The sequence below is a fragment of the Grampus griseus genome, assembly GCF_964374135.1.
Source record: "Grampus griseus genome assembly, chromosome: 16".
Lineage (NCBI taxonomy): Eukaryota > Metazoa > Chordata > Mammalia > Artiodactyla > Delphinidae > Grampus > Grampus griseus.
This window is the reverse complement of record NC_139010.1, coordinates 79,963,379-79,976,312: the sequence shown is the minus strand read 5'-3', so window position 1 is coordinate 79,976,312 and position 12,934 is coordinate 79,963,379. Positions and strand designations below refer to the sequence as shown.

At 38.8% G+C, this 12,934-nt stretch overlaps 1 protein-coding gene across 5 annotated transcripts in view; it reads right to left on the bottom strand.

Moving 5' to 3' along the window:
• EDRF1 (erythroid differentiation regulatory factor 1) overlaps nt 1-12,774 on the bottom strand; it is a 39,994-nt gene extending 27,220 nt beyond the window's left edge. For 3 of the 5 annotated variants that reach the window (XR_014297856.1, XM_082673040.1, XM_082673041.1), the window contains exons 1-12: nt 12,560-12,774; nt 11,373-11,581; nt 9,315-9,381; nt 8,530-8,655; nt 7,328-7,452; nt 6,931-7,087; nt 3,962-4,063; nt 3,573-3,694; nt 2,754-2,865; nt 1,090-1,237; nt 888-996; nt 461-572 (exon numbers count right to left, since the gene is read on the bottom strand). Coding sequence is in view for 4 of the 5 variants with exons in the window: in XM_082673040.1 (XP_082529166.1) it covers nt 461-572; nt 888-996; nt 1,090-1,237; nt 2,754-2,865; nt 3,573-3,694; nt 3,962-4,063; nt 6,931-7,087; nt 7,328-7,452; nt 8,530-8,655; nt 9,315-9,381; nt 11,373-11,581; nt 12,560-12,667 (1,497 nt within the window). In the remaining variant the exon portion in view is untranslated. The remainder of the gene's footprint in view (nt 1-460; nt 573-887; nt 997-1,089; nt 1,238-2,753; nt 2,866-3,572; nt 3,695-3,961; nt 4,064-6,930; nt 7,088-7,327; nt 7,453-8,529; nt 8,656-9,314; nt 9,382-11,372; nt 11,582-12,559) is intronic. The other 2 variants (XM_082673042.1, XM_082673043.1) reach the window with 1 other exon arrangement.
• Between the last annotated feature and the right edge of the window lie 160 nt (nt 12,775-12,934).

Sequence of the window (12,934 nt, the reverse complement as noted above, 5' to 3'; positions counted from 1 at the left end):
GCCTCACTGTTGTGGCCTCTCCCGTTGCGGAGCACAGGCTCCGGACGCGCAGGCTCAGTGGCCATGGCTCACGGGCCCAGCCACTCCGCGGCATGTGGGATCTTCCCGGACCAGGGCACGAACCCGCATCGGCAGGCGGACTCTCAACCACTGCGCCACCAGGGAAGCCCGAAATCAATTTTTAATATTACACTTGATTCAATAAACAAAATATTTCATCATGTAATGTGTACACACATGCGCACACACACTCTTCAAGATTCAGTGTGTATTCTACATTGAAAGCACATCTCGATTCAGATGAAGCACACTTTAGTGCTCAAGAGCCACACGTGGTACCTGGCTACCAAACTGGATCCACTGGGCAGCTGCAGACTATGAATTAGGCGGCTTTAATGTCTAGGCAACAATTCTCTATCAGAATGCCAGAATTCTTTTAGAGAGCATATGTTAATCTTACTTGAGGATGCCTGCCTTTGTCCAGCAATTTAACACAATTCAGAAGCAGGGTTCTAACAGTCCCATAGTGTTTCTTATTTTGATTCTTCTTCATCATCATGTTGCAAGCAACCCTAAAAGAAGTTCATATCAAATTTACTCCCCATTCATCGTTCTCTACAAGACTCAAGTCTAGGCACGCTCTTCTTTCCTTCCAGTGGAATAAGGGCCATAAGAAACAACTAAATGTTGTGTTTTAGATACCTGCCCTCCCCCTTCCCCATTTATTTTGGAACAGTATATAGGTGTATATATACATACATACATACACTTTTTTTAAACTATGAAAATCTAAAAGGTATTTAAAACCTTGGCGTAGATAATGTGGCTATACACTTAAGAATTGTAAGTAAGACTAATTCTTCATCTTAACTTCTTAAAGCACTCACTTATATAAGAGAATAGCCACTGGCATTGTGAATGGATTTTGGTATTTGTCTTCAGTTTCTTCACAAAGAGTAGTGAGATCATAGAGCTTCACTATATCACTGCCACTTGCTGGGAAAAAACAAAAAAAACAAAAAAACCAAATAAACCTCACTTTACAGTTGCCACTCAAATCAATTACTATTCATTCAAGAATTAGCTTACCTTTAAATAGCCAATAGGTATGTCCTTCTTTGGTACAATTAGATTTCAAAAATGATAAAATATTCTGTGCAATATCTTTTATGACTTTAGTAGAAAAATTAGAGTTTTCCAAATTGGGAATCTCTTCTGTCTTTATCATTTCATACTTCTGTAAAACAGATAGAAGATAGTTTAAGAGAAAACCTACACAGCAACACTTCTCTTATGAAAAAGCGACCAAACATACGAATCCCGCAACTAGAGACCTACGCAGCATGAGAGTTTAAGGCACTGGTTTTTGGTCTTTTTTCTGCCCTGATACTCCAAAGAAATCTGACCCATCCCTGCCAGCAATGTGGTGGTTTACCACAGGAATAATTCTCAAGGGGGAGTCATCACCTGATTTTGAACCACACACTTAGGCAGGATCTCATTTCTGTCCCAACCACGGAACAAGTCACACTGTACACTTTCTTCTATTCTACCCTAATGGTTTTCCACTGGGAAGGTGGTAAATGAAGGCAGACTTCGCCCAGTAAACTTTCTCAAAATATGTATTTCTGGCTTTTTCTTTCCCCTGACACTATAGTCATCTGGGCAGTGTCTCCAGTATATCCTCTTTTCCCCTTGAGCTATGTAGTCTATTCCTTTACAGAAATGGAGCATGGCGTGTGGAGGCAACAGTAAGAATAAAGGCTGCAAGGCTATTACTATCACGATTTTTTTTTTTTCCCGGTATGTGGGCCTCTCACTGCTGTGGCCTCTCCCATTGCGAAGCACAGGTTCCGGATGCGCAGGCCCAGCGGCCATGGCTCATGGGCCCAGCCACTCCACGGCATGTGGGATCTTCCCAGACCGGGGCACGAACCCGTGTCCCCTGCATCGGCAGGCGGACTCTCAACCACTGCGCCACCAGGGAAGACCACTATCATGATTTTTAAAGCGCCTCTGTAGCTTTAGCTTGTCTTCTGCTTACACTTCCCTAAAGGCCACTTACCGTATTTTCTGAAGTACTCTAAGACTAGAAACTACAAATCAGTTGGAAAATAGACCAGATCAAAACAGAAGTGATCTCACCCTTCTCTGATCATCCAGACTCCTGTGTGCACTACACTGTGAATCCTTCACCCACTGTCTCCAATTTTTCTCTTTGCACATTCTTATTTCCCATTAGGTTAAACCGTTTTGAGTAGTGACCAAACCTTATTGTTTTTCCTCCAACATTTCTGATGGGGACAAAGTCCCTCATAAATAGAATATGCTCAATAACAATTTGCTATATAAACTATTTACTTTTATGCAATGCTGGGGCCTTTCCTTAAAACTTTGCATAAACTGAGTAGGTATTTGTATACTGAATAAACACCTCTACTGTTAGGACACTTTCAGGTAATTACTGTGGGTTCCTGGCATTAAAATTACAGTTCTCTGGCTACAAATATAGATTTTAGTACTGTATTATGACCTGCCCACAAATTACCTGTAAAATTAGACTCCTATAACATCTAGAATTCTGATATCACCAACTCAAACGTGAAAACACTCAAATTTGAGTTTATCCATAGCTATCTTCCTTGCCAAAATACACCTTAGTATTTAACAGTCTTAAAAACTTTAGTGAGGTACTTTCTGCTCCAATCTGTATTTGAGAGATTATTTTAAAAGTTGCACTGTATCTATCTTACCTGTACAATTCCATTTACATGAAAACACATGACAAGCTCTGGTACATTGCATATCAAGTTGTCCAACCAATAGTCGATTCCAGTTAGCACATTAATTGGTTTGTTGTTATCCCTAAAAATACACATTTCTAGTGTTATTTGATTTAATTAAGCTGTTCCATAGTCAATCACCTGAGACTTATTTCCCCCATTAAAATATTTTAATCTATTCTCCCTAGTTGGAGAATGCCATTTATGCTTTCTCTTCTGATGAGACACGCACATGTAGCTTATGTGGTGTGTTGTACTTAACATCCTTCCACAAGCTTTTCTTGGACTTCTAATGGGTGTCCATCAGAGTTTTCAGTAAGAATAGGAGGAACTACGACAGCGGATGACGGGGAGCCTACTGCACGCTCTTCACACAACCTGAAGTGAAAGACTGACCAGCATGCATCATAGTGCCCAAGTCAGAATTCACATGGACTAGCATGAACACATACACCTGGAACATTAAAAAAATGCTCACAATTAGTTAACAGAAAGCTGGTAGACCATCTCCTTGACTAGTTAAATAGACTACATTATATTCTCACAAGTTGTAGATTCAGACTTAAGACTAGGTCAGCACAGCAGATCTCTGACTCCACTCATTGAGGACTAGAATGAAAAGCCAGCCAGAGGGCTTTCAGCATTTGCTGAAACACTCCTTCCTCACTGCAGCCATTTCAACTGGTGGGGCAAGAAGGGAAGTGAAAACAACTAGAAAAGGCAACGATGCTGGAATGGAGAAGCGAAAGCAGACGGAAGGCTGATCTAAAGGGACACGAGCCTGGTTACCTGAGGCGCAGGCTGACTGCTGGGTATCTGCCTCCTCCAAATATAGGCATGTTGGAGCCAACCAGCATATGTATGTCTTCAAACGTCCATAAAATATTCCGAGCAAAATCATTTTTAAGACCCTGTGATTTAAAATCAAATAGAAAGATTATATAATAAACAGGAGATCAGTAATCTCCCCCCATGATCCACAGAAAGACTAGAAAAAGGAAAAGACAAGGGAGACAAGGTAAATTAAAGCCACAGAGCTATAAGATCACAGAGATGCTTAGAAAGAGATTCAGGATCAAGTGGATTTCTTCCCCTATGAATCCAATTTAGACTAGTTTTTAAATGACGAAGTAGACTGGGGATTAGGTGTCTCACCTTGGACACCACGAAAAGCATACCTGACTGTTCTCCCCGTCATTGAATAAAGTAGTCAGGTTTTGTTCTTTAGGTGCTGAGGCCACATGCCCCACTATGTATGAGGGTTCAAGAGGCTCACCTCCCTGTGAAAAGTGCAAGGATAAGGAGTGATTCTGCTGCCGTAATTACTTTAAAATGGCCTACTGTTAAAGAGTATCACCTAAACATTCAAAGCATACACATCAAATCTACTCTTGTAAATCAGGGCTAATACAAATCATTAACTCTCATCACTGGGTGACATATTTGAGCTCCTAATTACCGGTTACTACAATAAGCTAATCACATTTAGATATTATTCAAATAACAATGAAAGATGATTTTAAGCTTTCCAAGCTTTTTTCCTTTTTTTGGGTGAATCAGAAGAGCACTGCTCTTTCAGCATACCCCATCCCTACTGGATTAAAAAATTCCTAAGAAACCTCAGCCATATTTTTGAGACACTGGTCATCAGAACAGCCTCCAGTTTCACATTTCCTAGTGTGTGTTTCACAGAAGTCTAGTCCCTGGGTGAAAAATTTCTGGAGTCAGGTTTGAAAAACACTGCTTACCAATGATTTGCTTTTGGAGAGTAACAATTCTTATTACCATTAAAAAGCCCCTAAGAGGTCCTGCACTGGAAAAACCTACTTCGCCTCTGTATAATCCAATGTTCTCACATGTATCTGATCTCATAACACTTTCTTATTCTTATTAGATTCTGTGGAATATATTTTGAAAACACATAGGAAGAGGAATCTTTGACATGGGTAAACACAGTCCACCACTCAACTTTCCAACCATAAGGGCAGTTGCCATTAAAAAACATTACTTTAAACCTTTAAGAAACATTACTTTAAACCAAGATGAGCATGCATATGTGCATGCACATGTGAGTATGTGTGTGCATTGCTTATTCCTATGTGTGTGCTAACAGGCCTAGCACCTGCCTGCAAAGTACGTATAACTGCAAGCATGGGGGGGAAATCTCCAGTGCTTCTGCTATGTCTTGTCTTCTTTTCAAAGGGTCCTTAAAGGATTTCAAACATTTATTATATTGTTTATTTACACAGACAAGTTATCAACCCCCCAAACTGTATTTGCCAGGTAGCTGCTTTAGTGGGAGTTTGGGCTCTAGTTTATAATGTCCTCAATAAAGGTTTGGCTCACGGCCATACCACAGAGACCTACTTAAACTCTATTAATGCTTAACACAGGCCTCAAACTAGCCGTTTTAGTGTTGGGAGCAAGAATTCATGAGGTGATAGCTTACGAACAAAAATACATCTCTAAATGTTGAAATTTAAAGATTTATATATGTTATAAAAAGTATTCTGTAAAAGATTATTTTTAGGCAGGGTAGCTCTACTTAGGAATATGCCATTGCTAAGACAACCTGACTGCTTACAGGGCCCTTCTAAATGTGGGGGATACATGGGCACACTGGAGTAATGCTGTGAGAACAGGCCTCTGAAGTCAGAAATATCAGGGTTTAGACCCTAGCTGGAACTTCATCAGCTCTGTGGCCACAGACAAACATCTACTTTTTATGAGCTTTATTTACTTATTTGTAAAATGATACCATCAACACAATACATATGCAGCTCCAAGGATGAAACAAATTTATACGCCACACGTGGAGTAAAGTACACGGCCTAAGAGGCATTAAGTAGATTCCAGGTCACTTCCTCCACATGCAGGTCTGCATATTCTCAAAAGCCTCCAAGGTTTTTCATAGTAACCCTTAAAGGACAGATGATAACACTCATAAAGGAGGAAATGGGTGGTAGAAGACTAGTATTTCTATTATGTGGTCTTTTTATAATGTATTTTGAAGTCAAGGAATACTAAGTAATTTTTTAGAAACTCCTTTAGTGAAGTATAATCACATATAGGAAAGTACATAGAACAAATAATACAGAATACAGTATAATGACTAGTTAGAAAGCAAATTACCTATGTAACCACTACCTAAGTCATGACATGGGACCCTCCTAGCACCCAGCACCCATGTCCCTTCTCATTTATGTAACATACTCACCTCCTACAGTTATCACTAGATGGACTTGCATGGTAATTACTCCCTTCCTTTTCCTTCCAGTTTTCCCAACTTTGGAAAAAATTTAAGGTCACTACAGTTTAACGAGGTGTCTCTATCTGAAAACCTACTAAAACTAAAATCAAGTTAAAGCTATTTGTCCCCTATAACCTTATAAGTTGTGAGGATAGATAGTATCTGGACAAATGCTGAATGTTCAACGTGTGAGAATACACAGCAAGAGGAAAAACACAATTTACCAAGTTAAAGATCTTATTTTTACCTTCCTCAAGCTTGTCAATATATTTTCCTAAAAATAAACATGCACAATTTACATCTATGGAGTTATTTTATTCTTTGATAGACACAGTAAGGACAAAAACAAATGAACAATAAGAACCAAGAATATAAGAGACAAAAGAGGTAACAGTCTACTCTCTCTTCCTTTCTAAAAGCTTTATAACATTAATGTAGGTTAAGTCTTAGCAACTTCATCTAGAAAATCTGCAGGGCTATTTCAGGCCTACCAATCTGACTAAAAGTTAAGGTAGAAGATCAGTATTTAAATTACACACAGGCCTGTGAGTCTCAATATCTGATAGGTATTTAATATTTCTACAGTTTAAATATACTGTATCTCCTTATGACTTTAAGGAGATAATCAGTATCAATAAGCATATTGATAAGCTATCTTAAATGTGGTAAAAACTTTTAAATGTTTTTGAATTATTTCTTAAAAAACATCAGATCTAGCCATTCACAATATCCCTTGTAAATTCCATATTGAAAAACTGAAGAAAGTACTTTTTGTAACTATGAAGACATAAATTGATGGAATATTTTTCACTCCGGTTCGTCTATTTTTATTAACAGAATAATTGATTTTGTCTCCTTAAATGAGTTTGCTGAATTAGCATCTAAGTACTAACTAACCTGACTGGAAGCACTGGGGTCTTCAGAGACTGAAGAAGGCATTTCAAAGGGGGCAGGCCAAGAAGCCCCATCCGAATCGTTTGTCTGATCTGCGCTGGACGATTTCTGCTGTTTTGCAGTAGATGGGACAGGTTGAGCAGCTCCATCACCATTGATACTGGCCAAATCAGAAAGAAAAAATACCACACTGTTACTAAGTTAACTTTATGTAACAGGCCACCGGTTTTTAAAAACCAGATTCTATAATCAAGCACAAATCTCATTAAAAAAGCAATATAGGGCAAATGTCAACAATAATAGCGGCAAAACTTAAATTACTTTTGCTGGCTTCAAATTACGTTTTAGATCAGAATTTCATTTTTCCTCTTAAGATAAAAATAAACAAATAGCCAAGTACCTGTAATATAAAAACTTCGAAAGAATAGCCTTCTGATACCAGTGTTCTTTGCTTTTTTTCTTCCTCTGCCACTTCTGATCAATAAGTCTTTGATAAAACTCTTTTAACCACGTCCAATCACCAGTCTGAATAACGTAAGAAATTGATAAATTAACCAAGCTTGCAGTCAAAAACAATTCCTTACCTATTGCCCTCTTATAGGAAATACTTTTTATTTTTTAAATTCCACTTCATAAACCTACACTCGTAAAACATTTACCTTTCTAGACTCAGTCCCTATCAATTCTTTTAGGAAATCTCCCTGTCCTCCTCCTCTCTTTAAGCCAGACAAGGAGAGGTGACTCTCTCTATAACATGTTCTTCAGTGCCTGGAATCAGTCCCACTATGCACACTGCATTAAAATTATCTGTGTGTTTATAATCCCCAAATTATAAGCTGTTAGGAAGCAAGGACTGTGATTCTCAAGATCCTGCCCAGTGGCTAACATATACAGACTGAACTGAACTGTGGTCTTTTCAAATGGAAAAACATTTATTTTAAATATCAATTTAAATCACTGTAACTTATTTTCCTATATCAAAGCACTGCAGGAATATTCTTTAAAGAGTAGACTATGGGAGTGGCAAGACCATGAACTATTTGCAACCATGAACTATTTATAATGACAAGGTAAATACAGAAGTACAGAGTAAGCTTTCAGAAACTGCAATATTATTATATTATTATACTTTACAAAATAATGGGGGGAATAGTCATTTACCACATGCAGTTTGAGAAGCTCTACTTTAAGAGAACCAATTAATTCTAATATAACTATATATTCATAGGAATAATTTTTTAAACATTTTTCACATTTCCTGGCAGCCATGTTTCATGAAAATGTCTTTAATGGAGACATGAAAGGACTTTTCAAAAATTTAACCAGTCCCTGAAATTTCAGATTTTTCACAACTTTCTTCATTCACTTCACCCTTTTCCTTGCAAGAATCCTGGCTGTTGGTTTCAATGAAGTAAGTTTCTTCACCGTTCTCTTTTCTATTTTTTCTTTATTAAAGCTTTTTTATCTTCAGTGAACCTTTTCACTTCTTGGTTGAAGTATTCAACCACATTTCCACTTTGGCCTTTCTTTGAAACAAAATCACATTTCTAGTTCCCTTAAGTTGTTAAAATAGTGTTTTCCTTGTTATTTTTCACGTATTACCTGAGATGATCTCATAAAGAGTTCTTGAATATCTAACTCGTCTAATAAGAGAGTCCTTCCTATGCGGTGCACTGCCATGCTCACGTGCGATTTGCTGTAGGGAATCTTCAGAAGCTTTTTTATGTTCTTGAAAAAAATCAAGAGGAAAAAACAATTTAGAAAGACCTTTGTAGTGTGATCTGGAATCTTTCAAATTTTAACTTCACTCAACTTCAAAGCACAATAAACCTTATTTCCTTAAGGTCATACAAACTGTATTTTACACAAAGAGCTACCTATAAACACATAGAAGACAGAGTTTTAGAACCAGAATCACCTACATTGTACCAGTCACCCTGTGTTAATGTAAATGACAGTCAAAGATTTATTTGTACACGATGGAATTTCATAAAGTATGTACAGGTCACACTGTTGCACTGACCCAGGCTTTTAGCATCTCAGATAAAATTGGCCAACTAAGGATCAACAGATTTTACCAAAAGTATCACATCTAATTCTCAACTAGTAACATTACATAACCCAACATTATAATTGCTATCATCAAAACTGCTATCATTAAAACACAACCATCAATACTAATATTAATTACCACTGCCACTATTTGGGGGGTTGCTCCCTCCTCTTTGAGGAAAGATGCAGTGAACAGTGTTACTTTAATAAAAAAGGTATTCAATAATCAGATAGTTGTAGCTTATTTCATCACTAATTTTTCAAGACTGCAGACAAAGCAGACTATAAATCCCCAGCACAAACATCCCAACTACATTTGCAATAAGAACACTTACTTCAGAGTCAGAGACAACATCCACATCATTTCCCACTGAATCAATAAAGTCGTATGCCATCCCAAAGCTGAAGGAGAAAACAAAGGCCACAAAAATCACGTTCAGGGTGGTGCAGGTATTGTTTATAATAGAATACTACATTTCATCGTTTCTTGGATACACGTTTTTCACATTCTAACACCTCCGAAATCAGTATGCCTATCACCATTACAGTTGGCTAGTTTTTCCTTCTTAATGGAACATAAAATAATGGGGTCACTTAACAGACATAGAAAACAGACTTGTGGTTCCCATGGGGGAGGGGGAGAGGGAGAGGGATGGATTGGGAGTTTGGGATTAGCAGATGCAACCTATTATATATAGAATGGATAAACAACAAGATCCTACTATAGAGCACAGGAACTAAATCAATATCCTGTGATAAACCACAATGAAAAAGAATATGTACATATGTGTGTGTACGTGTGTGTGTGTGTATACATATAACTGAATCACTCTGCTATACACCAGAAACTAACATAACATTGTAAATCAACTATAGTTCAAGAAAAAATAAATTAAAAAAAATTAAAATAATGGGGTGACTTAAAAATCAATAGCATCTTGGATTTGATAAAAGATAGTAATAACAGAATAGTAATAGAAGCAATTAATAGTAAATATTTAGAATAAAAACAATTAACAATTATTTTTATTTTTGTAGTCATGAAGTCTAAAAAATATCCAATAGAAAACAGTCAGTTAGAGTTATTATTATTTTTAGGTGGGGAGATGAGAAAAATAGCAACAGAAACATTTATCAGAATTTTTGTCTCTGGGATTATGTTCCCAGTGATATACACTACTACCCTTTTAAAAAATATATGAGAAAAAAATGCACATGAAACCAATTCAACCAGAAAGAGAAAAAACAGCTAACTGAGCACCCAACTTGTGCCAGGTACCACATGAGGCACATCTATAATCTGCAAGCCTGAAAGGCAGCCGATGTCACCATTTTTCAGTTTGTAGGAGGCAGAGAGTCAAGATACTTATTTAGGACTGCCTCACTTCAAAGCATGCTGATGATTTACCATGTGGTCTAGGCAAGTTACTTAACCTTTCCAAGCTTCAGTTTTCCGCAGGAAAGTTAGTTAACAGTACCAAACTCAAAGGGTTGTTGTGAGAATGAAATGAGATAAACATATAAAGTACTCAGCACAGTGTCTGTACACAGTCAATATAATTATCATTTAAATCACTTTATAACATTTAATTCTGTTGACCTACAATTTATTAAACCATTCTTCTAAAAGAAGATATGCAGACTATTTCCAATTTTTTTTTTGCTAGTATAAATAGTGCTACAAACAAGCAACATTTTACAAATATAACTTTTACCTTCTGAGACATTAGGATAATTTCCAAACTACTGGCACATAAGGTACTAATGTATTTATGGCTCTTGCTATATGTTATGCAGAAATATGTTAGGTTCAATTGCTGAGAGGAAAAAAGAGAACCCCATATATTAAACGGTCTACAAGAATATGGACATCATATTTTTCTCTGTAAGACCCAGGCCACTCTCTCAACTTTAAATACCACCACCAAGTGTCAAAGTCAAGGGGGTACATCACTCGACATGCTGTGTTTTTACATCACTGCTTTTTCAGCCCAGACAATCCACCACCATTTAATGAAAAATTCCACAAGACAGGTTAGGCAGTGTTAAGGGTTTTCCTCATCATGTGCCACCCTGATTCTCTGCATTCACACATTCAAAAGGTATGTAAATTGGCTAAAATTAAAATAGCTAATGGAATTTTAGTGGTCAAAACTCATCTTTGTTAATAACATGATGCAGACTTGAAAGAAGCATATGCGATTGATATCTTCATATTTTAACAGAGTCCTATTATCAGGGGGATAAAGGACATTGAAAGTCAAATACAATCTTTTACCAAAGCGAAATCTTGGCACGTTGATGAGCATTACAAATTAAACTGAACAGCGAGTATTAAGAGTTTTAAGGTGGAGGGTTGAGGGACTGGAAAAATGCCATCAGTTAATATTTACCTTGAAAATGGCTTGCTTTTCCTACTGTTGCCAAGAATGGTAGTTCCTGCTGGTCCTAGTTTGGCACTCTCTCGTAACCAGTTGGCAGGTGGGAGTTTCAAGTCTGTTTTCTCTTGGAGGCGTGCAAATGCTGTCCGAGGAGGGGCAGAAGAGTATTTCACCACAGCTCGGCTCTTCACTTCATTGCCTCCAAGAAATAAAGCTGATCCCTGATTAAAACATTAAATGAAATTTTAATATACACTACTAGGAATAAAAATACCCCACCTTAATAATAATAAAAACCCTACCACATCAGGCTTACAAGAACATATACTACATGTTACTAACAGCAGTTAATAAATGTGAGCGTGAATGTGTACCATTTACTTAGCTCTTTTTCACATCATTTCAAACAAAAAAAGATCAGTCGAGGAGTGTGATGGGTTATTAGCTAGGAAACAGGCCAACCGAACTATGTTTTAAAACATTCATAAAAAAGTGTAGAAGCAGAAACCAAAGAGTCAAGAGTAGCACGTTAACTAAATGCAAAATTTAATAAAACCTCTGTTCAATATTAAAGATGTATTTCAATGTCAATAACATACATCATTTAGAAAGTAGTTTGTGGTGAGATATCTGGGCCTTTTTTGTTTTTAAGTAAGCGTTTAGCAACTGATTAGTCAGTTTACGACACAAATACTCTGAATGTCTAACTTCATAGCAAGTCCCTGGGGGGTGCGCACAGATTTCACTTGCACAGCCCCAAGAAAGCTCAGGGTCTAAGTTAACTCTTCCAACCTTCCTTCACGTAGCCCCGCTTCGGCCTGGCAAACACTTTGCGCCCTTCTAACATTAATTAGCTCAGTGCCATCTCGGTGAGCTTGCTCTCTTCTCCCTTCAGCTCTGCAAGGCTGTGCCGACTTGGGAACCACATATTTACACGTACGCTTCTTGAGAGCGAAGGTCGTGTCTAACTCACCTGTCGGTTATCTTCGACTGGGAAGCCAGGACTGCTTTTGATACGAATGATCTGCAAGTAAATGCCTGAGTACACCGACAGGCACACGGACTTCCACTCCGTTTGGGGGGCCGTCGGGGAGGCGTGGAGAAGGCGCCAGAAGCCGCCGGGAACCGTGACATCCCTCCCGGCCGAGCGGGCCCGCAGCCCACGGAGCCCTGCAGGTCCCGCCCCACCGCGGACTCACCTGTGCAGAAGGTTCCTCGGACTCTCCTTGGGACAAGAGGCTGAGCCCTCCCCGAGCAGCGGCCCCGGCCGGCGGAGCCTCGGTCCCGGCCTCCTTAGAGTCCCCCATCACCTCGGTCCAGGTGAGGCGAGGTGAGGCGAGGCGACGCGAGGCGACGCAAGTCTCGACCCGAGAAGCCGTAACAAGTTGCCGGGCCCAGAGGCGCTGCTGGCCAGCAGAGCAGGAGCCAGATACGCCCCGCACTTCCGGCCTCAGACAGGAAGAACTGGACCGAACGCGTTCAAATCTCGCGACTTTTGCTCCAGAGGCCCGGCCCCGCCTCCCCCGGTAGATACCAGCTTCGCGGCGGGGGCGGGAACTGTCGTGCGCTGATGT